This window comes from Tenrec ecaudatus, chromosome 1 (assembly GCF_050624435.1).
Source record: "Tenrec ecaudatus isolate mTenEca1 chromosome 1, mTenEca1.hap1, whole genome shotgun sequence".
Taxonomy (NCBI): Eukaryota; Metazoa; Chordata; class Mammalia; order Afrosoricida; family Tenrecidae; genus Tenrec; species Tenrec ecaudatus.
Window position 1 is genome coordinate 254193843 of NC_134530.1, and position 24548 is coordinate 254218390.

Genomic DNA, 24548 nt, shown 5'->3' on the forward strand with positions numbered 1-24548 from the left:
TTCATCAGCCCAAAGTGGCTCATCACTGCTTACCACAGCCTGTGAGTGAAAGGGTATCTTTTTACATTTTAAATACACTGAGGCATGTGAAAATGATATGCAAGTTGTCAGTGTATGTAAGTGAAGCTGTAGGGGACAAAGTCATGCACATCGGTTTGCATATTGTCAAGGCTGATTTGGGCTACAGTGACCCTACCTAAGCGGCCCTCTGATGCTGCATTACCAGTTGTTATGATCCAGCTGTAACTCAACTTTGCCTCTTGCCCTATTTTCTAGCTTTTCCTATGTAGGAAAAAATGTGCCAGACCCTGAAATAAGTAATACAATAATTCATAATTTTCTAAAAAATTTAAGATTATGGTAGTGTCTGTGATTCTGAGTTATCAAGTAACTTACTAAATGTATTCATTTCCTAGGGCTGCCACAGCAAATTATTACAAAATGGAATGGCTTGAAATAAAAGAAATACACTCTCCCAGTTGTGGAAACTAGAAGTCCGAAAACAAGGTGTTGGCCAAGTCATACTCTTTCTGAGGTTTCTAGGGCAGAATCCTTTCTTTTCTCTTCCTTGCTCCTGGTGACTGTCGGCAATCCTGACCATTCCTTGACTTATTCTAGCTGCATCACTCCGAACTTTGCCTCCATGGTCATATGGCCTTCGGCTGTGTCTTCACCTGGCTTTATAAGGATATCAGCTATTGGATTTAGGATCTACCCTAATCGAGTATGACCTCATCTTAATGATATCTGCTAAGACTCTATTTCTAAAAATGATTACATTCACAGCCTCCAGGTGGACATACATTTTAGAGAGCAAAATTCAACCCAGTGCATCATACTTCCATGACTTTAACATAATATTAAAAATTTTTTACCTGATACTGATTTATTAGTTTTCAAAAAATTTAACAAAGCTATTGGTTATAAACCTGAAAACAGATGTAGTTTCATATATTCCTTCATTCAATCAACTATAAACGTCTACTATATGATACGCATGATGCTGCAAATTCTAAATAAATAAGATGTGAAAATTCCCCCTCTAGTAGGGAGACAAGCTAGTAGTTTTTTATACTAAAAGGTAGACCAAAGCATTGAAAGTACCACTTTCAATTTCATAGTGACATATTGTCCTTAGAAAAAATTACCACCCTCTGAATGAATGGAAAGTTATGCACTCAAATAAGACAATAAGGCTTGCAAACACATTTACCATCAGCCATTCTAATCAATTAGCTCATACATATGTAATTAACCTTACCTAAAACAGGGATGAAATGCTGATTAAGGGGTTACTAATTATCCTCCCACCTTCAGAAGTTGGCTGGCAGCTGTGTGACAAATATGAACAAATTCCTCAGAGGTAATTTATACCTAAATGAAGAGAAATACTAGGTACATGGGTAAAAATGAGCAATATGATAAATATAATCATTAGAAATTCAAACAGTGACTTGCTTTGAAAGCCCAAGTGTCCTACAAATGTCACTTGGTGGGAGAACGTTTCGAGAATAAATGTCTCTTGCATCAACGCAGAGACTGAATCTGTTGTAATCAAGGAAAACCATGTACATCGTAAATGCATCAACGCTTCACCATTAGAATGTCGGGTCTGAATGCAGTTAAGTATCTTGGCTGTTTGCCTGCTTTACTCTAAACCAGAAAAGAGGTACAATCCAACAAGTCGGTCTTACAGCAGCTGTTCCGAGCAGACAAGAGCAGCGTCTCGAGAATGCAGGAGCTACTTCCAAACCCATATACAAGCACCCCCGTGATCAGAGGTTAGCAATCCTGGTGAGTTTCCTCGCTTTCAGTATTAAATATTTCATGGCATATTTTTCCTTAATGGGACTCAGGCCCATCTGATCAGTCAATGGGATCATTTAGTAATGAAGTCAAAGTTATCCTACTGCCATTTCACATCAAGTTTGTAATTAGATAATCCATCACTTTATTAATTCAGAAGACTGCCTTCTTTACTACTTTCTAGTATGCTGGCGTGCTGAAACCCAGCTGAGCTCATCAACAAAGGGCTCTAAAATTTGGTCCTACATGAACTTGAAACTCGACCTTTCAAAACAACAGAGGCAATATTCCTTCCACAAAATAGCCCAGCAGCAGCGCTAAAGAAATGAGCGCACCAGTATTCCAGAATGGGCTGTGCCACAGTCAGCCCCTGGCCACGTTCTGACAGATGCTGCTGAGCTCTCCCAGCAGCTTTTTCCACATGTTGCTGATTTGACTCCCGGGTATTACATCTTGGCAAAGCTCGTGTGCATAGCCACTGTTTATGTTATTGGCAAAAAAGAGGGATTTCCAATGAATAGAGCATTGGTTTTATAAAATTCTATCATGTGATCTCTGTTGTCATTTCTATCACCAAGGCAATATCATCCAACTACAAATCCTTCTTTGTTTCCAACTTTCACATTCCAAGTAATTACTAATGAATCTTGATTTCACATTTGATCGATTTCAGACCAAAGTAGGCACAAATCTTCAATCTCTTCATCATTGTCATTAGTGGTTACAGTGTGCATTTATCTAATAGCCATGTGAACAGGTCTATCCGGGTAGCATTTGGATATACTCCCATCCCTAACGGCATTATAGTTCAGGACAGATCAAATGTTCTTGTTGTTGATCATATCATTCCTTGGATTGGAGACCATATGGCTATCTGAGTCAAAATGACCAATTCTAGTCTATCTCAGCTCAATATTGAACTTCATACAATCCATTTTATTTGTGGTGACTTCCAATTGTCCTAGATTCATACTTCATACATTCCAGATTCAATTATTATTAGATGTTTTCAGCTGTTGCTTCTCATTTAGAGTTATGCCACATGAGCAAATGAAAGTCCTGCGAGCTTCCCTCCATCCACATCATGAAGGTTGCCACTAGTTACAGGAGACAGCTCTTACCCTGTCTGATTTTGAGCATCTTCCAACATGAGAGGCAGTTATTTATTAACAGAATAAGGGGATTCTAAATCAGGATCAGGAAAGGTGTGTTTTATGATTATATCCTCTCACCATATTTATTCGATTTGTATGCAGAACAAATAACCCAAGAAGTTGGATGTGATAGGGTTTTGGGGGGTGGTTTGTTTTTTTAATCATTTTATTGGGGGCTCATACAATGCTTATCACAATTCATACATTCATCCATTGTGTCAAGCACATTTGTACATTTGTTGTCATCATCATTCTCAAAACATTTGCTTTATACTTGAACCCTTAATATCAGCTCTTCATTTTTCCGCTCCCTTCCCGCTCCCCCCTCCCTCATGAACCCTTGATAATTCATAAATTATTATTATTTTGCTATAGCTTATACTGTCAATGTCTCCCTTCACCCACTTTTCTGTTGTCCGCTCCCCAGGGAGGAGGTTATATGTAGATCCTTGTAATCAATTCCCCCTTTCTACGCCACCCTCCCTCTTCCCTCCAGGTATCGCCATTCTCACCACTGGTCCCGAGGGATTCATCTGTCCTGGTTTCCCTGTGTTTCCAGTTCCTATCTGTACCAATGGACATCCTCTGGTCTAGCCATATTTGTAAGGTAGAATTGGGATCATGATAGTGGTTAGGGGAGGAAGCATTAAAAAAACTAGAGGAAAGTTGTATGTTTCATCGTTGCTACACTGTACCCTGACTGGCTCATCTCCTCCCTATGACCCTTCTATAAAGGGATGTCCAGTTGCCCACAGATGGGCTTTGGGTCCCCAATCTACAATGATATGATTTTTTGTTCCTTGATGCCTGATACCTGATGCCTTCGACACCTCATGGTCACACAGGCTGGTGTGCTTCTTCCATGTGGGCTTTGTTGCTTCTGAGCCACATGGCACCCGTGAGAACATATGGGTGTTTGGCCTGTGAATCGGGTCGCAGCTTGATGACCTCCCTGGGAGGTGTGACTGAGATAAATGGCTCGCTGGAGGGCACACCCACCCTCCCTGGTGGTCAGAGGCACACTGCCAGATTGAGCTACCCTGCCTCAACACAAGCGCTGTGCTGCCTGTGGGCCAGGCAGTGCTCTGCTCCACCTGAACCACTTTGCAGTGCCATGCTGTTGATGCTGCCCTATCGTCCCAGGTCTGCTGCCTGCAGGCCAACTCCGCTCACTTTGCCGCCACTCCAGATGCTGCACCTCACACCAGTCACTTCGCATCACTATACCACCACACTGTGAGGTTCCACCACGACCTCCTTCAACTAGGCTGGACTGCTGCACTCCTGGCCTCTGCTACCCTTCACCACTGCATCGTCCTACTTCCTTGGCCTTGGGCTCGTGGTAACGTGAATTGGAAGGACCCTCAGTATATTAACTTTCCCAAGAAAGGGAGTTGGACTGAGCTCTCTGTGCTGCTGTGTGGAGTAACTTGCTGTGATATTCCTTCTCACTGTAAGCATATCCTTTTACATCTACAATCATAAGTGTCTTGGTCTAAAGAGCCCTGCCTAACACATTGGACTATACCCGGGGGCATCAAAATGGTCATGGAAAACTGGAACTTTTCTACGACTTTCTGTTTTTTAAGAACTCTTCTGATGGTCTTTGCACAAAGAAACATAGTCCTAAAGAAAAGAACAGATTTTTTTAAACTTGTAAGACCAGAAATAGAGTGCAGACCAAGGTATCTTGAGCCCTTAGTATGCTTCCATTATAATGACCTTGAGACTTCCCCCGTCCCCCGTAAAAAAATCATTGGGAGCTTTTACAGACATCATATCAGTCTATCATTAATTTTAAAACCCCTTCAAAGAAAGAAAGATTGTAACAAGACTCATTAGGAAGTCTTGTTTACTTGTTTACTAATATACGGATGGCACACTCTCTTGCTGAAAGTGAACAGGACTTGAAGCACTTTACTAAGTTACATCAAAGACTACATACAGCCTTCAGTGTGTATTGCACTTTGTGATAGTTAAGATTTTGTGTCCTCATGGCTAAGCCAAGATTCTCAGTGGTTTGGCAGTTAAAACCTAGTAATCCCTCATAATGTGATCTAACACAATGTAATCGGCTCCTTACAAAAAATCCTCACAACTGGACCAATGAAAAACACCATGATAAAGAAAGAAAATACTGACACTGTCAAGGATTTCCTTTTGCAATATCAGCAATCAATGCTCATGTCAAGAAACCAAAGGATATATTTCACTGGGAAAATCTGTTGCAAAGATTTCTTTAAAATGTTAAAAAGCAAAGATGTCACTTTGATGATTAAGGTACCCTGGACCTAAGCTATAATATTTTCAATGCCTCATATGTATTCCACAGCTAGACAATGAATAAGAAAGACTAAAAAAGAATGTGTGCGTGTGCGTATATTATAGTGTTGATAAAGAATTTAAAATATACCATAAACTGTCAGAAGAATGAAAAAATCTGTTGATTCAGAGCCAGGATGTACCTTAGCAGTGAGGAAGGCGAGATTTCTTCGCATGGCGGTTGGCCATGCTCTCGGTGGGAATGAGTAGTTGGGGAAGGGTCTCACACTTGGGAAAGGAAGTGAGAAGAAGGATGACCCTCCACACGATGAGTTGACAATGCAGCTGCACCAACGGGTTCAAACATAGCAAAGCGTGAGAGGACAGTGCTGGATCTGTTTTGTTCGGTTTGGACAAGGGCCACTGTGAGGCAGACCAATGTATCTACACCTAAGAGTTCCACCACCACCTCCAGGATGAGAGGAACAACAGAACTGAGGCATTAAGATTAAAAATTGGAGATAAAGAAGCGCATATTTCTTCAGAGAGTGCAAAGGAATTATGTAGTACTTTTCTCCTCTATGCTGATTTATATGCGTATTAAAATCATGAAGTTATGGCAGAACACCCCATCAGTCATTTGCTGACACGTGAAAGCCAAAGGCAGACGTGGACGTGTCATGTTGACTATAAGGCCAGCATTGCTGGCTGATGTCCCACTTCTAGCACAGCTCAATCAGAATTACTGCATCGCTGTTTCTTTGCAGATTATCAATTAAAAAGAGTATTATTTTAACATATATGCCATTGATTCTCAAATGAAAAAGAATCCTCCCCCCAAAGGGGAGTTACTTAGCAGGAAACTGAACAGACAGTGTATCACATCACAGCATTTCAAAACGTCTTCTGGATTAAAAAATAATAAATAAGAACATCTTCTGAGATCATCAGTTTTACATCTATACAGCCACCATGTGCATTGTAAAACATCTGCTAGTAAGGGCATTCAATATTAGATTGAGAAAGGCAAGCTCTGGAGGTCACCTATGTGCCCCCACGGAGTAAAAATAACATGCTACTAGTAGAATTATTGTTTTGTATGAAAGAAGAAGGGAGGGGAGCATCTTCTCCAACAGATGTGAAATTCTAATAAAAAAATTCTGTGGCAGTTGCACAGAATCATGAAGTTAAAAAGGACTTTGCAGAGTTCTGGGAATACTAACAGTGACATATGTTTTATGGTCCAAAAGGTCACTTTTATTCTTGTTGCTTCCATTTTAATGTCTGCTTTGGAAATGTTTTATGCAACGAGCCTGCTTTCTCCTTCACTGCTCAGATCTTATCACATGTCTAATCAGTCTGCCAAATGCATTTTAGCAAAAGAAGTCATCAGTCCAGAAAAACAAATTCATTTTTCTAAAACCTTGTACAGCAATCTATTTATTTTTTTAAAAAACTTTTAATGCTTCTCTAAATAGAAAATAAACTAAAATCAACCGACTAAATTTAAGATTAGGCAACTAAAAGCCATTGTCAATAATTATCCATTATGATTCGGGGAACAGAATAGAGAAAGACTACACATTCCATGTCATTTCAGTGAATTAATATGACAAACTTCTTTTATAATTTAGTAGTACTTTCATTTTTTGCAAAGCATTTCATACACACATATTTCCTCCACTGAGTCACAAAACGTTACTATGGGGGTTGCTTTGAATGCCAGGATAATAAGTGATTTTTGTCCCTCCAACTATAGGCTGAAACCTATGAGCAAGAGACCATTTCCCGTTTGCTACATTTCTTCTCGACCAAAAGGGTAATCCTCAGCCTCTCCAGAGACATCAGCCCTGGGTATAACTGAGCAACCACCTTGCGCCTCCGGTCTACAGTCAGTCCCAGACTGCAGTCTCCACTCTATGACAGCACAGGCAGACATAAGACACAGAGGTTTTGTATTCAAGCACAAACAAAACGGGGGTGTGGGAGGCGGCAAAAATAATAGAAATTAATATTTACTCAAACACTGTATCAGATATTTGAGTAAGCCTTGCATGTTGGATCCTCACTATTATTTTATGATTTCCATTTATAGATGAGGAACCTGAAATTGAAAGAATTTAATTTACATGCCTGGAGAAATCCATCTTAACCATCATACGATGCAAACTCCTATTCAAATGTAACTACTCTCTGACTATAATTTTCTGATCTTTAAAAGTTTATATTGCTCAGCATATACATTCTCTGATTAGTAGCAAACGATCAGGACCCAATTCATATGGAACTTCAAGCTGACCCTCCAGCCCTTCCATGTAGCTGGATCATTCCTCGGAAGGCCCTCCTCCACGGAGACTCTGAAGTCCCTGAACTCGCTAATCTTCTAGTACCATGTCTTGTAAAACAAAGATTGGAAACACCTAGCTTTCACTCAAGTTCTTCTTGTAATTACTAAGTCTACGTGAAGCATCTATTCCATAGATAATGAATCTTCTCCAGGAGAGAGCTTGGGAGGCACCACACCTCCTCACGTCCCTACAACATTTCCAGATGATCAATGTTTATAATGGTTTCCCAGCACCGTCCTCCCTTCTGAAATGCATGTCAGCAATTTTACTTCCTGTATGAAACTTTCCTTGATAAACTCCTCCAGAAAAATGTCTCCTAAGTCTCATGTTACTTAATGTTCACAATGTCAACAATTCATATATGGAAAGGATATGTTTATATAGCACACTGCAAAGATCTGAGCCTCGACTGCTCTCTGGATGAACACACCTGCGTGCGTGCACTTCAGTGTCTGTCTGTGGGGCAGGAGCGGGGAAACTGGAAGGGTGACCAAGCAAGGTCTTATAGCTTACGGGCTTTGGGGTGCTGAGGGGACATTGTTTAAGGAACAGTAAGATTCAGCACCGAGAACTTGGCTCAGCAAGAGAGACTCACTATATTTCTACTAGAAATTCCAGAATAGTGTTCATAATAAAAACTGCCAACCTTTCAGTAATTAATTATGCCCTTCTATTAGAAAAGACCATCAGCTCATATCTCAGGATTAGAAATCCTCTCATTCTCCAGTGACCTCCTTCCTCTTTGGGCAAATGCAACCTTCACAAAGATGTAGATTCCTCCGGTAAGACTTTTAAGCTTATAGAAGCTTTTTTTACCTTGAAAGATAATCTTCAGACTTGAAATTAGCAACATATTTTCATAACCCTGTACCAGGAGTGCTTTGTGGATAGTTAGCTTGCCAAAATAAAAATAAAAGCGTCTGCTGCATTTAATAAGCAAATTCACTAATGAACATCTTTTTAAGAGTCTGAGATGCTTGGGAACAAAATACCAATTCTAGTGAATGTTCAGAAACCTGAACAGAGAAAATGAACACTTTACTTAGATGAAATCTAAGCATTAAAAATATAAAATATAAATTACTAAACCAGATGCTGAAAACATAAAAAAGTTCATTATATTTGTCTCTCTACTTTTGTACATGTTTGAAAATGTCTATAATAACAAATGAATAAATATATATGCAAATTTAGAAGAGAGACTCTCGGAATCCCATATGCGTCAATGACGATGAAATGATCTAAAACATAAGTTCGGCATGCTGAATACCTGCACAAAAACTGAATGTGAATCGGAACAAAAGCAGAACTGAAAACAAGGATTGTACCTGAGGCCAGGTAAAACATACATCCAAAATTAGTTTACTGGGCTGAAGAAGACAGGTTAGAATGGAATTACACCTGATAATTTGTACATGCTGAAGCCATGGCTGTTGAAAGTATGCCAAGGGCTATCAATTTTTTTCTCTTTGGTAACAACAGAAAGTATTTTAAAATATTTCATGAATATTAATAACACCAATATTATCATTTAAACACTTAATGTCCATAGACATAACACCAAGAATGAAGCTACACTTCTCATACCTTATCTATACGGAGGTCTGGTAGTGTAGTAGGTATAAGTTGGACAAGGTTGGCAGTTCAAACCCACCAACCACTCCACAGGAGAAAGATGAGGTTATTGGCTCTGCTAAGGATCTAAAGTCCTTACATAGGATCACTATGAAGCAGAATCCATTTAATGACAATGGACTTGAGGGTTTTGATATGATACAGACAAATACATATGCAAACAACTATATACACACACACACACACATATATATATAGAATTGAGCTGTTTTTCTCTCTTAGTAGGTGTTACTTTTTATAGTTTAACAGCAAAGCAGGCTGTGTGCATTGTATGCATGGTACTAGTGCAGGTGAAAATTTTTGGAAGCATATTAAATATACATATGAGGAACTTCAGATGCATTGTATTATTTTTTAATCAATTATAGATTACAGATGAATCACAATGAATGCTAAGACAATATGATCAGAAAATCCTTTAAAAATTGCTAAGAGCACAAAAATACATTTGACAAAAATAAGGACAAGCCTTTAGCAATCATACAAATCACATTTAAATTCTTCAAAAACAGGTCGATTTTAAAACATTTCATAAATGTTCATGAGCTAACTATATCAGAAATGCAAAGGCAAGTAAAAAAGAAAGAAATGGCAAAACCATCCTCAAATGTACAATTTTAGTTATTATTAAACCATAATCAATATTAAATAAACTGCGATCAATATTAAAGTAAGCCAGAACATCCAATATGTGAGAACAAGGAGAGCAAAATATCGTCAGAGTACGTATTTGATTTCTCCCTTCACCCACTGCCATCGGATCATTTCCGACTCATGGTGACCCTATAGGACAGGGCAGAATTGCCCCTGTGGGTTTCTGAGGCTGTAACTCTTTATAGGAGTAAAAAGTTCAAGTCTTGGTTCCGCCTATGCCAAGATAAGTTTATCAACCAGATCATTTTCAAAAAGAGAACTTTCGGAGTCAGTATCAACAAGCCACAGATGAAACACCAAATGAAACCTGTTTTCTACTACTGATCTAGAAAAATGAACGACCTGAAACCATTAAACAGATTATAGACAATTATTTTAAAATCAGAAGCTACTATGGTTCCCTCAAAAACAGGATCTAGATTGAAACAATAACCACAAAACAAAATGAATGCAGTGTCAAACTCAGACCAGTCAGACAAGCAGAAGGAGATGTGCTGCTTTCTCTTGACAAGTCCAGGACTCAGGCCATTAATAAGAATACTATTAAGAATACTATTAATAAGAATACTATTAAGTCCAGGACTCAGGCCATTAATAAGAATATCCCTTTCAATATGGGAAATACATTTTCTACTCACAGAGGTATAGGAGTGACCTAAACATGAAGAGTCTGGGATTTTTCCAGAGAGATTCTAGAATATTTTGTAGCCAGCAGCGAAATTAGAAGTCCACAAGCCTAGCAAAGATACAAAACTTAGCACTTACTTTGGCCAAAGCAGTGAGAATGTCGAAGGAAGGTGGCAGCTGAGAAGCAGTCTGTATTTCGTCTTTCAGGAAATGCTGAAATGTCAGTGCCAGTTGCCTGAGGCCTTCTTTCTTATCTTCAGTCAGTTTGCTAATATCTTTTTTAAAGAGAGAATAAACAGCACAGTCACCAAGTGAACTGGTAAAGGATAGTTTTCTGGGTCCAATGCAGCTGTGAAGTCAGAGTGAGAGCAAAAATGTTCAAAAATTTTCAACAAGCTGAAATTAGGCATACACATAGTACACCAAGTAGAAAACATGGGCCAGCTGGGGAAATTACAAATTCTAGTTATTTCCAATTAAAAATAAACATGATATGGTACTGCTTCCATGTCAAACAGCAAAAAATTCCCAAAGCCAGTATTATCATTTTCAAAATTCGCTTTAAAACATATCACAACCAAGGGCTCAATAGAAAGTAAATGTCTAGAAAAGAATGAGGGCAACGTATGTATAAACACACAGGATTCAACTGATGTCTGGATTGTGATAAGAGTTGTATGAGCCCCAATAAAATGATTTTTTAAAAACATATCACAAATGGCTAAGAATGCACAATTCAATCAGTATTTGAGAGCATTTCACTTAAAGTAGAGTAAATGCCATGGCTACTGAGTTGGGCTGATGTTAACAGTAAAATTCTACCACAAAGTATGTTAATTACCTAGCAGTGATATAACAAGAAAATATGACCAATTAATTCTCTATTAAAATTTGAAAAGATACGTCAGCGTGAACTATAGTATAACTGTTGCTGAGTCAGCTCTACATATTTTCTTTAAATTACCTGTTCAACAGAACAATTAACCCAATGGTGTATTTGGTAATAATTTGTTAGCATTGGCACCTGTGATCTCACAACCATAAATCTGTACCAGGTCATCTTCTTACTTCCCTCCATTCAGAAATATTAAAACTCTATCACGAATTTAATCTCTGGGTTCCAGCTGGCTTGTGATTAAAATCAGTTATAAGCTCAACGAAGATCTCCATCAACATGACAGTAGAATAAACCCTACATTTGCTTGGGTCCAGTGGTTTAGCACTGGGCTGAGAAGTGAAAGGCCAGCGGTTCAAACTCACCAGTCACTCCCCAGGGGAACTATGTGGCATCTGCTTCCAACCAGATCAGAGTCTTGGAAACCCAATGGGGTAACTCTGCTTTACTCTATATGGGTCTCAATGATTCTGAATCAACTCAATGGCAACAGTTTTGCTCTTTTTTCTTTGTTTTTGCTCTTGTTTTACTTAACACTTGGAAAACCTGTCGGACACTCTAACAGTTGTGTCGCCACCGTGGGATTTCAGGAGATTTCACGAACCACCTCTCAATGCTGTCAGAAACCTTTAATTATCTGTTACTGTCATCTCCCTGAATACCTAAAGTATCAAACCAAAACTCCCCACTTGCTGTCAAAGTCCATGTTGGCTCACAGTCACCCTGCAGGGCAGAGTAGAACTGCCCAACAGGATTTTCAAAGCTAGGATCTTTATTGAAAGCAGACAACTGCATCTTTTACCCAAGAAAGACTGGTGGGTTCAAACCAACAGCCTTTCAGTTGACAGTCAATCACTTAACCACAGCGCCATCAGCTCTCCTCATATAATGGACCAGTGCAACTAAAACTTTCCTGGAACTCCCTGTTTACAACTTCATTCTTCCCTGATAGCAACAAGAAACCAGGAAAGAAAACCAAGAGGAGGAAAGGAAAAGAGAGAGAAATAGAATGTGTTAGGCTGGGTTACGAGAGAAACAAATCCAGAGACACATATATGTGGAAGAAAGAGCTATATATTAAGAAATAAGTATATATATCAAGAAAACATCGCAGCCCAGTCCAACTGAAGTCCATAAGTCCTCTTCAGACTCATGCAGCTACATGTAATGATGCAGAATGCAGGAAAATCACAGGCTGGTGGGTGAAATGTCTTGTGGATCCAATGGTGGTGGAAGCATCACAAGGCTCTAGCAGCTCTCAGGGTGGCCAGAATCCAGCAAGGTCAAGGTCAAGAGAGAGAGAGAGAGAGAGAGAGAGAAAGAGAGAGAGAGAGACTGGCCTCCAGAGACCACATCCAAGTGAGATGATCTGGCTGCGACCTGATTGACAGACTAAACTTCACGCAATGCATTTTTTTAAACATTTTATTAGGGGCTCATACAACTCTTATCACAATCCACACATATACATACATCAATTGTATAAAGCACATCTGTACATTCTTTGCCCTAATCACTCTCAAAGTATTTGCTCTCCACTTAAGCCCTTTGCATCAGGTCCTCTTTTTTTCCCCTCCCTCCCTCTCCCCCCTCCCTCATGACGCAATGCATTTTTATCTATCTTCAAGTTCACATGAAATTATGTAACTACCATGCAGAGGAAAAGTATTGTGTCTAATGGAATAACATTTACATTCCCCAACATCCTCATCTGAACCTGTCATGACATTTCACCAACATTTCAGGTGACCAACGCTGCTATTTTTCTTTTAAGTTAATGCATTAGCAGTATACAAAGGCATATTAACTTGTTAGATTTGCCTCACATAAAGACTATGAAAAATAGAGTTGAGTCATTCACTGGGCCATCTAATCTCACTGCCATTGAGTAGATGTAGACTCATAGTGACCCTATAGAACAGGGTAAACATGCCCCTGGGGGTTTCCAAGACTAACTCTTCATGGGATTAGAAAGCCCCATGTTTTCCTCATGGATCAACTGGTGATTTCAAACTTCTGACCTTGCTGTTAGCAGCCCAACTCAAAACCACTATGCCACCAGGGCTCCAGGGCCTTCAATAACAGTAGGCATTAATTTGATCAGTAGGCCAAGGAACGATAACTTACTTGACTCCATATCATGGAATGAGTAAAGTTTCTCAGATTCCGAGGGTGTTTCTTCCATCTGTGCAGGAAAAAAGAAAACACCATAGTAACGATTGTAAGTGCTCCAATACATAAATGACTATTGGTTTGCTTGCCCTTATTTAAATGAAAGCTGACTAAGAACTTTCTATTGATCCGTTTTCTTCATCACTTTCATCAGAAAACTTATGCAGTAACAACTTAAAATAAAATCTAAGTTGCAATTTAACCATCAGTTTAATTTAATTCCCAAGTACAAAAATTATTATACAAGGCGCTACATTTACATTCTTTTTTTGTTTTTAATCATTTTATTAGGGGCCGATAGGACTCTTATCACAATCCATACATGTCAATTGTGTAAAGCACACTTTCACATTCATTGCCCTCATCATTCTCAAAACATTTGCTCTCCACTTATGCCCCTGGCATCAGCTCCTCATTTTCCCCCCTCCCTCCCTGCTCCCCCCTACATTTACATTCTTAAATGTTCAAACTTACAAAATGTTCGATGCCATTACCCTACTCCACCCTCCCCCAAAAGGCAATAAATCCCAGGTCAAAACCAAGGTGAGCTAGAGCCAGTAATCAGTTTGCAGGTCTGAGAGGAAGGTTCCACAGATAAGGATTTCACAGAATCCAATGTTTGGGAAGCATAGGAAAAAGAGCTCAAGAAATCATTCAATAAGTTATAGTTATTAAGGAAAATAAGTATGCTGCCATTTAAGATGAGCTATCTTCCTTTTAAAATTCCATTTGTAAAGGCAAACAAAAACGATACACTCATCTTGATGTTAATTCCTAGTTGGAAACTTGAAACGGCAATGTAACATCTCATATCCCAGAGGCAGGACCTTCTGCTTCCAGAAGGATATGAAAGGGCCTTTGGAGGGGAGTGTGGCTTCATCGCTGCCACCGAAGCAGAAACTAGCAGGAACATCAACAGCTGGGACTCTTTTGCTCTTCATGGAGGCTCACCGTCTACTTGAACCTGGGTTTCATCTCAGCCTTAGCCGGGAATAAGAAGTGCAATTTCAAGTGTTTCTGTCTCTTGGAACCCACACCCAGTCTGTGCAGCTTATACTCACAAGTTTGAAAGCAACTCTGCCAAGGAGTCGGACCGACTCTGGAGGGTATCTGGGTTGGCAGCTTTGGAGGCATTTGCATTCCCGCTTGTGGTTGGGCCAATCTTTTTTCTGTTAAGACAAAAGTATGAGGACATGCATTAAAAACAAACATTCATTAATACTTGGTTTGTACTGGAAAGGCACCAACAATAATTTAATTTCAAGAACCTAAAAATAGCAGCAAAATAGAAAATGATGGCAGCAATATTCTACTAATGCTAATGATTCAGGGCTCAGCTTTCAAAACATATGCAATTATCAAGCATGGACAGTAAGTGCTTCTGCTACACTTCTGTCCTTCGATTTGACCCCTGAAATTATATTATCTAGCTGGTGGAATCCAATGAAGGAACCATTATTGTTTACTTAATAATATATGAGATAGTCTCTTAACGCATTTAATAGCACTCAACAATAGTGAGAACCTCACTCCATATGAGAAAATGAAACACACCATTCAGGAAAATCAAAATAAGGAAGCTGTTTTACTTTCAATGGTGCAATAGCAAGTACAGAAATATAAGTCAGCTAATCCCAAACCCACATCATCAAGTTAATTCTGACCCCATAGAACTGCTCCCCAGCTTTCTGAAACTGTGTACCTACAGAAATAAATTGCCTGGTGTTTCTCAAGTGGCGGGATTAAGCCAAAGGCCATTTATTTAACAGCCCAATACCTAACCCACAGTGCCACCAGGGATCCTTAGAAGGCCTAATAGATACCCCAAGACATAAAATATTTTTGTTTGTTTTTTGAGCAAACCAGACAGGGGTTTTTAGCTAAAATAATCAAACGTCCACCTTACCCAGTCCTATTCATCTTGTTTACGGTGAATACATTATCACAAAACAAACAAACAAACAGAAAACCAATCACTAGAAAAGAACATAATTGGTAAAGGGTCATCAGAAAAGTGGGAGACTCAATGCAAATAAGAGACACAGTAGCTACATCAATGAGCTTAAACATACCAGTGATTCTGAGGATGGTACAGGACCAGTCAATGTTTTGTTCAGTTTTACACAGGGTTACTGTGAGTGGAAACCAATTTGATGGCATCTGAGATAGTTAACATTTATTGTGCCAACATTGCCAATGAACATATGTGAGATTAATTGAAGGGCAGAGAGATAAATAGCTTGATGAGCCTCACCTCTCTTTGCTCTTTGATCATTGGACCAGTGTGCAGCTGTCTTGCTTGTTCTGTGCCTCAGTTTGCAAGCTACACTACCTGTGGGACACCTAACCCGTGGACTATGTCGCTGTAACTTGAGGTTCCTTCAAGACCTGCTTCACCACACCATTGGCATTTACATCTCTTGAGCTGGGGACTGTCGGACCCTGTCATCTGGCTGACTGTTGGTGACCTGCCTTGCTTTTTGCTGCCTGTGCCCGGGTAGCCTGAATTGCTCTACAGAGGATTACCTGGTGGCCCTCAAGACTTGAAGGACTGCCAGTGTCTCACAACTGTCTCACGGAAGTGAGTTGCATTGAGCCTTTTGTGCTGCTTTATAATTTAAATAACTGTTTATTTCTTATGTTATATATCGATCTATCTATATAAATATATATATAATTATTAGCATTCAGATTTTGTTTCTCTAGAGAACCTAACAGCATCTAAAAACAAAATGTTGGTTAATGCCTGTTGTCCTTGCTTACTTCTTCTTCATATCTCTTTTACTCTTAAATAAGCCTGATTTGCCTGATAAGTTGTTTGAGGGGGCTTCAGAAAGCTTGGGGGCAAAGTGGAATTAATAGATAATGGATTTTTCCATGAACTTTTGGAAGTCCCCTCATATTGTTCTGTTAGCGATTGAAGAGTCTACAGAGTTCTTCATCAATCTTCCAACACTGGGCATGAGTGGACACCAAATGGAAGGAAAAGCATTCTATACCTATGTCTTGGATGAGACATATGAACCCCTGGGGTGGAAATGCTATGATCTCTTGGGACGAAACCATTTCCACATGGAAATAAATACAGAGCATCTAATATTTAGCTATGACCATGGAAAATTAGGACAGATATCTAGTAAGATGGCATGATAGTCAGGCATTCTACACAGACCTTCTACAACAAAGACATGAGAGAACTGATATGGAAGATAAACTTGGAATCCTGATCTTCAGAAGGAAGGATAGAGGAGTGGCTAGAATGCCAACTAGGTAAAGAAGCTGAATGGGAGTGTCGAAAGAGATGGGTGAATTGTCGCCTGGCTCCACTTGCCCAAGACCATCAAAGGTACACACTGGTGGCTGACATGCAAAACGGTAATATCTTCCCTTGTTCCCCATGCATTCCTGGTGCCAAGAAGCTAGGTCAATGCCTGCCCTCATTATTCAGTGTCTAGATATCACACACACACCCATGAACCCCTGCACACCACCTTCATGCTTTTGGGTCAGAGTCACAAGTCTGTGGATCACCTTCTGATGTACCACCTCCTTCTATATATACCCACCTGGCTTGTCTCCAGCTGCCTTGAAAGTTTTAAGGAGTTCATTTATGGGAACAAGTACCCTGACCTCAGCCACCATCTAGGCCTGTACAAATTATTTCTGAATCAAATTCCTAACTTCAAATAATAGGTAGTCTGGCTAAATCCATCTAAGATGAGCTTTCCACCCCTCACTACTCACCCACCCTGTGAGCTCCTTCACTGGGGTCAACCCAGAGCAGAATCCTCAGATCACCACAGAGTGCTCCTCTGGACCCTATCCCTGCCCGTTTTCAATTTACCTTCTTTACCTTTCCTTCTCTAAATCCTTTCTCTGCTTTATTTTCTTTCTATTCTTTCATGTCTCTTTCCCCTCCCTTTCTTTTAACTTTTCCTTTTTCACTTTTCTGATACCCCATTCCTAGTTTTGCTTAGGTATTTTTGTTTCTCTTCTTCTCTACTCTTTTAAGATCTTAAATTTCTTTTTTTCTTGCTGTCATTTGCTTCCCACTGCTAATTTATTCTTTCCTTCCTTAAAATTATTCTCTTTCACTTTGGGGAGGAGGGAGGTGCTTTCTTTGGCTTTTCTCCTTCTCTTTTCTCTTTTCTTGTCCCATCTACCTAGCAACAGCAAACATGCCCACACAACTCTCCATAACCAGTGTTTCCAGCAGCTCCACCTACTGGGCAAGGACTACTATTCACTCCTGTACAAACTGATCATGACTTTAAACAGATATATATTGGGGCGGGGAATGTATGGATGTGCTTTATACAATTGATGTATGTATATGTATGGATTGTGATAAGAGTTGTATGAGTCCCTAATAAAATGTAAAAAAAGAAAAAGGAAAAGAAAGAAAGAAAAGAAAATGATTAGGGCAAAGAATGTACAGATGTGCTTTATACAATTGATGTATGTATATGTATGGACTGTGATAAGAGTTGTATGAGCCCCTAATAAAACGTTTAAAACAAAAAACAAAAAAACAGATATATAATAACACCACAATGGCTTGAAGGTAACAGACAATTTCAGTTCACATGTAGAAATAAGAAAGGAGTAAAACAAATGACAAATAGGCTGAGCTGAAAGATATTTTTGAGGAAGAAAAGCCATTGGAACTACCTGACAATGAATTTAAAAGAATAGTATTTAGGTAATGTCAGTGGATTCAGAAAAAGGTCAAGAAAGCGACAGAAGAAATCAAGGAAAATAGAAAAGGTTGTAGAAGGATTCAGGAAAACACCACAAGGACAAATTGACAGAATAAACGCAAACTTACCTAGAGATACAAAAAAAGCAATTCAAAATTCTGAAGATTAATACTAAGATTTAAGAACCAGATATGGCATTAAACAGGCAAAGGAAGAGATTGAGTGTATTAGTGAGCTGGAAAGTAAATCCCTCATTATGAATCTGTGGAGGAACCATCAAAAGAACCAAAAATTTCTAAAGAAATTCAAAATCACATGAAACACCATCAAGCACAATTCTTCATGATCAGAAGAGGAACACACACACACACACAAGTAGCAGACAAACCTAACCAATAGATGTCGGAAGAAAATTTCCCCAACATCATGAAAAATGAGAACATATGCATTCAAGAAGCTAAAAAAAAGACATAAAACAGTTTAGAGCTGCAAAAGATAATCACTATGGTACATCAAAATTAAATTTTCCAAAATAAAAGACAAGGGGGAAAAATCCTGAGCAGCTCAGGGAAAATGAAAATTGTCAACAAAGGGGAACCAGTAAGACTAAGTTCTGTTCTCACCGCAGAAACTCTACAGGCAAGAATGCAATTGATGGACATATATAAAACTGTGAGGAAAAAACTGTCAACCAAAAAAATCACATACAAAGTAAAACTGTCCCTCCAACACAGTAACAAAACTACAATTATCTCTATATAAACAGAAATCAAAGGAATTTTACTAATCAGACCAGCCTTATAAAAAATGCTGAGGGGGGATTCTTTTGACAGAGTGGACAACAGGCAACAATCAGATTATTATACATGAAAACACCACCCAGAGTCTAGCCCAACATATATCTTATATACTCAAGTATAAGCCGACCCAAGTATCAGCCGCAAAAACTACATTCAAAATGTACTGGAAAACTCGGCTTATACACGAGTATATACGGTAAGTTTCCCAAGCAAAACACCTATAAGAGGGAATATAGGAAACCAGGTGTCAATTGTAACAAAGATAATTACAAGGCCAAGAAAACAGAGTAGTTACAGAGCTTTCATATGACAAGGAAGTCATGTACATTTCATGAGAGAAGACACTTATTAAATTTAAGGAGCCCCGGTGGTGTAGTGGTTACAGACTAGGTTGCTAACTGCAAGGTCGACAGTTCAAAACCTCCAGCTGTTCCACAGGAGAAAAATGAGGCTTTCTACTGCCACATAAATATTTACATTCTCAGACTTCCTGGCACTCAGTCAGTATTAAACATGGGAATAAATTAATAAAATATACAATAACCTAAATAAAATGAATAAGGTTCATCAAAATGAAAATGAAATCATAAAGATTTAGTAAATACTAAAGTAACAGCAATGAAAAGCTGATAAGGAAACGTATGACCTAAATAAGCACAGCACAGTAAATTCTGTGGAATAAACACACATAAAAGCACAGCAAAATGATAATAATAAATTCATACCAATTGATAATGACTCTGGGTGTGAGTGGATTAAATAAACCAGTCAAAAGGCAGAAAGTAGCAGAAAGGATTAAAAAAATAAGACCTATGAATGTACAACTTATAAGAAACATGCCTTAGACACAAAGACAAAAATACACTTAAAAAATCAAGGGTGGCAAATATATTTTTATAAAATATATAAAGAGCAAGCAAAAAGAGCAAGAATATTAATTTCTGATAAAATGGACTTTAACGTGAAAACCCAGCATCAGGTACAGGGAAGAACATTAAATACTGATTAAATGGTCAAAGGAACAAGAGGGCATACCATAATAAATATCTATCTATCCAGTAAAAGCACCTCACAATACATAAATCAAACAATTGCGGACAAGGGGGAAACAAACGCTAAAATGATAGTTGGAAACTTCACTATATCATTCTGGAATTCACATTCTCCAGAACAGACCAAAATCATTTTTTTCATCTAAAGGCTACCAAAAATAGAAAAAGGGTAGCAAACTAAGACACAACAAAAAATTTAAACATTCAGCAGAAATAAATAAACCTAAAACAAAAATAATACAAAGAATTAGAAAGACAAGAAGTTGCTTCTTTGAAAAGATTAACAAAACATACATAAGATGAATGGGGTTGTGGGGGGGATGGAATAGACACCCAATGCCCAGCTGTACATAATTGGACATCCCCTCACAGAAGGGTCAGAGGGAAGAGATGAGCCAGTCAGGGTGCAATATAGCACCGACAAAACGCAAAACTTCCCTCTAGCTCTTTGGTGCTTCCTTCATCCTACTATCATGACCTTAATTCGACCTTACAAATCAGATTAGACCAGAGCATTCATACTCCTAGAGATAAGAGCTCAGGACACAGGGAATCCAGGATAGATAAACCCCTCAGGGCCAACAATGAGAGTAGAAATACCAGTAAGATTAGGGGTGGGTGGGGTGAGAAATGGGGAATCAATCACAAGGATCAAACTAGAAGCCCCTCCCAGGGGGAAGAATAATAGAAAAGTAAGTGAGGGGAGAAAAAGTGGGTGAGGGGCAATGGAGGACGATGTTAGATATGGAAATAATAACTTATAACTTATCAAGGGTTCGGGAGGGAGGGTAGGCGAGGGAGGGAGGGTGAAGAAATGGGCTGCTGATATCAGGGGCTCAAGTAGGAAGAGAATGTTTGAAAATGATGGTGGCCTATGTGCAAATGTGCTTGACACACTGGATGAATATATGGATTGTGATCAGAGAAGTAAACGCACCCAATAAAAGTATTTTAAAAACGGAGAAGTAAAGAGAGCTCTTGTCTTCATAACAAAATGCAAGTATTCAGGATTAGAAAACAGGAGGAAATGATGAGTTTAATAATGTTCTCCATTAAAAGAGGTGCCTAGCAATTACATAAAGCAAAGCAAGACAAGACATGAAAAGGTAGGATATGGAATCAAGAGTGAGCTTTTAAAAAATAATTTATTTTTTTAAATAATAATCTATCAAGGGGCCACAAGGGTGAGAGAGGAGAGAGAGGGGGAGGGGAAAAATGAGGAGCTGAACCTGTTAGATCTCTCTGGAGCTAGAGTTGTACCTCAGTCCTTGGCCCCGCGCGAGAAAGAATTCATTCCGAAGCCTGGCTCGTGATCCAAGTGAGTTTTATGAGAGTTAGAAGTTTCAGGTTTACACGGCACCCATAGGACTCCTCCCCACCATGCAGCCTGGCGGAAGCTGCTCAGCATCACGCAGAAAAGTGTGTCTCGACTCTGGGCTCCTGCCTTTTCAAGGATTCCATGGGGAGGCGTGGTGGATGACCCCTGATCAACCCCATTGGCTGAATTGAATTCACCTGGCCCAGGTGGGCCGATCCAGGTGGCCCAGGTGGGCCAATCCAGGGTTAGCGCCCACCAATGCCCACCGGCGGGAAACCTGAGCCTCTGAGCATGTGCAGTGCGCCACTCCTTGTTCCCGTGCTTGGCTCTCTGGGCACGCGTTAATGGACATCTTTTAGCCCTGCACTAGCCTGCCTAACAATCCCAAGGTCTCAACAGAAAAAAGAACGATAGCAAAATATATACTAAGATGTCGGATACAATTGATGTACGGATTGTAACATGCGTGATAAGAGCCCCCAATAAAATGCTCTAAGAGAAACAAAAGCAGACAAGCCACTGGCAAATCTAACAAAGGAAAAGAGGGCGAAGATGCAAATAACAAAAATACGAATGGAAATGGGCCACATCACAGCAAGGTCAAATACTACCACAGGTGTGGTGGAGAGGTTCCAGCAGAGTGCTCCAAATTAAAACACACTACGACGAAAGGTCTGGTGATCTAATTTTGAAAACTAACCCATGTGCGCCCTGGAGACCACAGAATATTGTTCGAGACTTCCAGGATGGTGCAGAGCTCCTCGCACTAAGATCAGGTGTCTGCGTTGCTTTTTAATCACAATAAGGACTTCCATGTGTTGAAAATCCACTGGGCTGGGCTAAATTACAAAGAGAACCATTATACACAGGGTCCTCAAAAAGTCTGTGGATGTATTCCATTACCTCTTAATTCCATATAGATCAAATTTAATTCTGTATATCCCAAACAGCTGACACAACAAAATATCGCTTTATATTTATCATTGAACTATCACCCAGCACAAAGAAACATTTTATCATGCCGAGACGGGGTTTCTAAGCAGGACATAAAACCCAGAAACCATGAGAAAATGATATATATGCTAAAATATATTTAAAATAAATATTTTTTATATTGGGGGAGAAAAAATCCTTTATGGTATTAGTACCATAAACAAGTCTGGAAGATAAAGGGAAAAACTAGGTAGGGAGAAGACAGGAGAGTGGGAGAGAGAATCTAAAATATGTTATATACAGTGTTAAATATACAATTTGCAAAGCAGTTTTACAAATAACTGAAAAAGATTTCTACACCAATACAAAAGGTGGGGAGAGGGAGGTGCAGAGAATTAAAATTCATGCCTAGAAAAACCTAGACATACGATGTATGTCATGATCTTTTCTTTATATATATATATATATATAAAAGAAAGCGTATATATACACTTTATTTAGACAGTTTTATTAGCACTTCATCCACATGTTATACAAATCAATAATTCAGTCATATCAAGAAGAGTTGTGTATCACCACATTCAATTATAGAACATTTTCTTCATTTTTGGACTCGTTATTCATATATTTACTTTTTTCTAATTGTGGCAAAAATATACATAACCATATGGATCGTGATAAGAATTATATGAGCCCCTAATAAAATGTTTAATATATATATATACATAATCAAACATTCTATAATTCCACAACTTCTAGATGTATAATTCAGTGCCGTTAATTATACTACATGTATTTTTTCTTTTTGCTGTTTTTTTAAATCATTTTATTGGGGGCTCATACAACTCTTATCACAATCCATACATATATCCATTATGTCCAGCACATTCTACATATGTTGCCATCATCATTCTCAAAACACCTGCTTTCTATTTGAGCCCTTGATTCCAGCTCATTTTCCCCTCCCTCTCTCCTCCCCGCCTTAACCCTTGATAATGTATAAAGTATTATTATTTTGTCATATCTCTCACCATCCAACATTTCCCTCACCTACTTCTCTGCTGTCTATCCCCCGGGGAGGAGGTTATATGTAGACCTTGTAATCTTTTCCCCCTTTCTCCCTCACCTTCCCTCCACCTTCCCAATATCCTCACTCTCTCCACTGGTCTTCAGGGTTTCATCTGCCCTGGATTCCCTGTATTTCCAGTTCCTATCTGTGCCAGTGAACATCCTCCGGTCCAGCCGGATATGTAAGGTAGAATTGGGATCATGTCATGATCTTTTCTTAATATCTTAAGAATAGATCAACTTTTTAAAAGATATTGTGGTAATAACAATCTGGTGTCGACTTGAGGATATTAAGAGTGAAGGGGTGGGGTCTAGCCTGTCAATCTGGTCACAGCCTGATGATGTGGGCATGGCCTTCCCATGAGGATTCTGGGAACTTCCTCTCTTTCTCTCTGCAGGTGGGCCACACTCTCTGCCTCACCCTCCTGTAGAAGAGCCACACTCTGAGATCTGGAGGAACCAGTGCTGAAATGTTTCCACCAGCATTAGATCCACAAGACTTCCCACCCACCGGCCTGTGATATTCCTGCATTCAACATCATTGCATATGTACAGTGTGAGTCTGAAAAGGAATTTATGGACTAGTATAGGACATGTAGGCTTATATCAGAATTATGGACTTGACTGAGACTAGACTGGATGTTTTCTCAATATATAATATCTCTGATATATAGCTCTCTCTTACACACCTAGGAGTGTCACTGGATTTGTTTCTCTAGTCAACCCGGCCTCACACAGATTGAGCTGCTAACCCCAAAGTCAGCAGTTTGCAACCACCAGCTGTTCCACTGATGGCAGATGACACTTTCTAGTTCCAAAATGATAGAAAGTTTCAGAAACCCACAAGGGCAGGTCTACTCTGTCCAGAAACCCAGATGGGCAGTTTTACTCTGTCCTAAGGATTGCTGAGTCAAAAATGCCTCGATGTCAGTGAATTTGAGTCTGTTTATTAATTGTAGTTTTCCAATTGTTAAAAAAAACGCTATTGGGTATGTCCCTCATTTACAATAATAATTACAAAAAGAAAACTGTATCTTTTGTTTCATAATACTGACTACCACCAAGTCAGAGCCAAATCATAACAACCCTATAAGATGGGGTATAACTGTCTCTGTGAGTTTGGG

General features: G+C 39.2%; 1 protein-coding gene across 1 annotated transcript in view; it reads right to left on the reverse strand.

Moving 5' to 3' along the window:
- Positions 1-24548, reverse strand: part of SMYD3 (SET and MYND domain containing 3) — a 769033-nt gene that overhangs the window by 587022 nt on the left and 157463 nt on the right. The window contains exons 3-5 of the mRNA XM_075540594.1: positions 14615-14722; positions 13509-13566; positions 10625-10761 (exon numbers count right to left, since the gene is read on the reverse strand). Coding sequence (XP_075396709.1) covers positions 10625-10761; positions 13509-13566; positions 14615-14722 — 303 coding nt within the window. The remainder of the gene's footprint in view (positions 1-10624; positions 10762-13508; positions 13567-14614; positions 14723-24548) is intronic.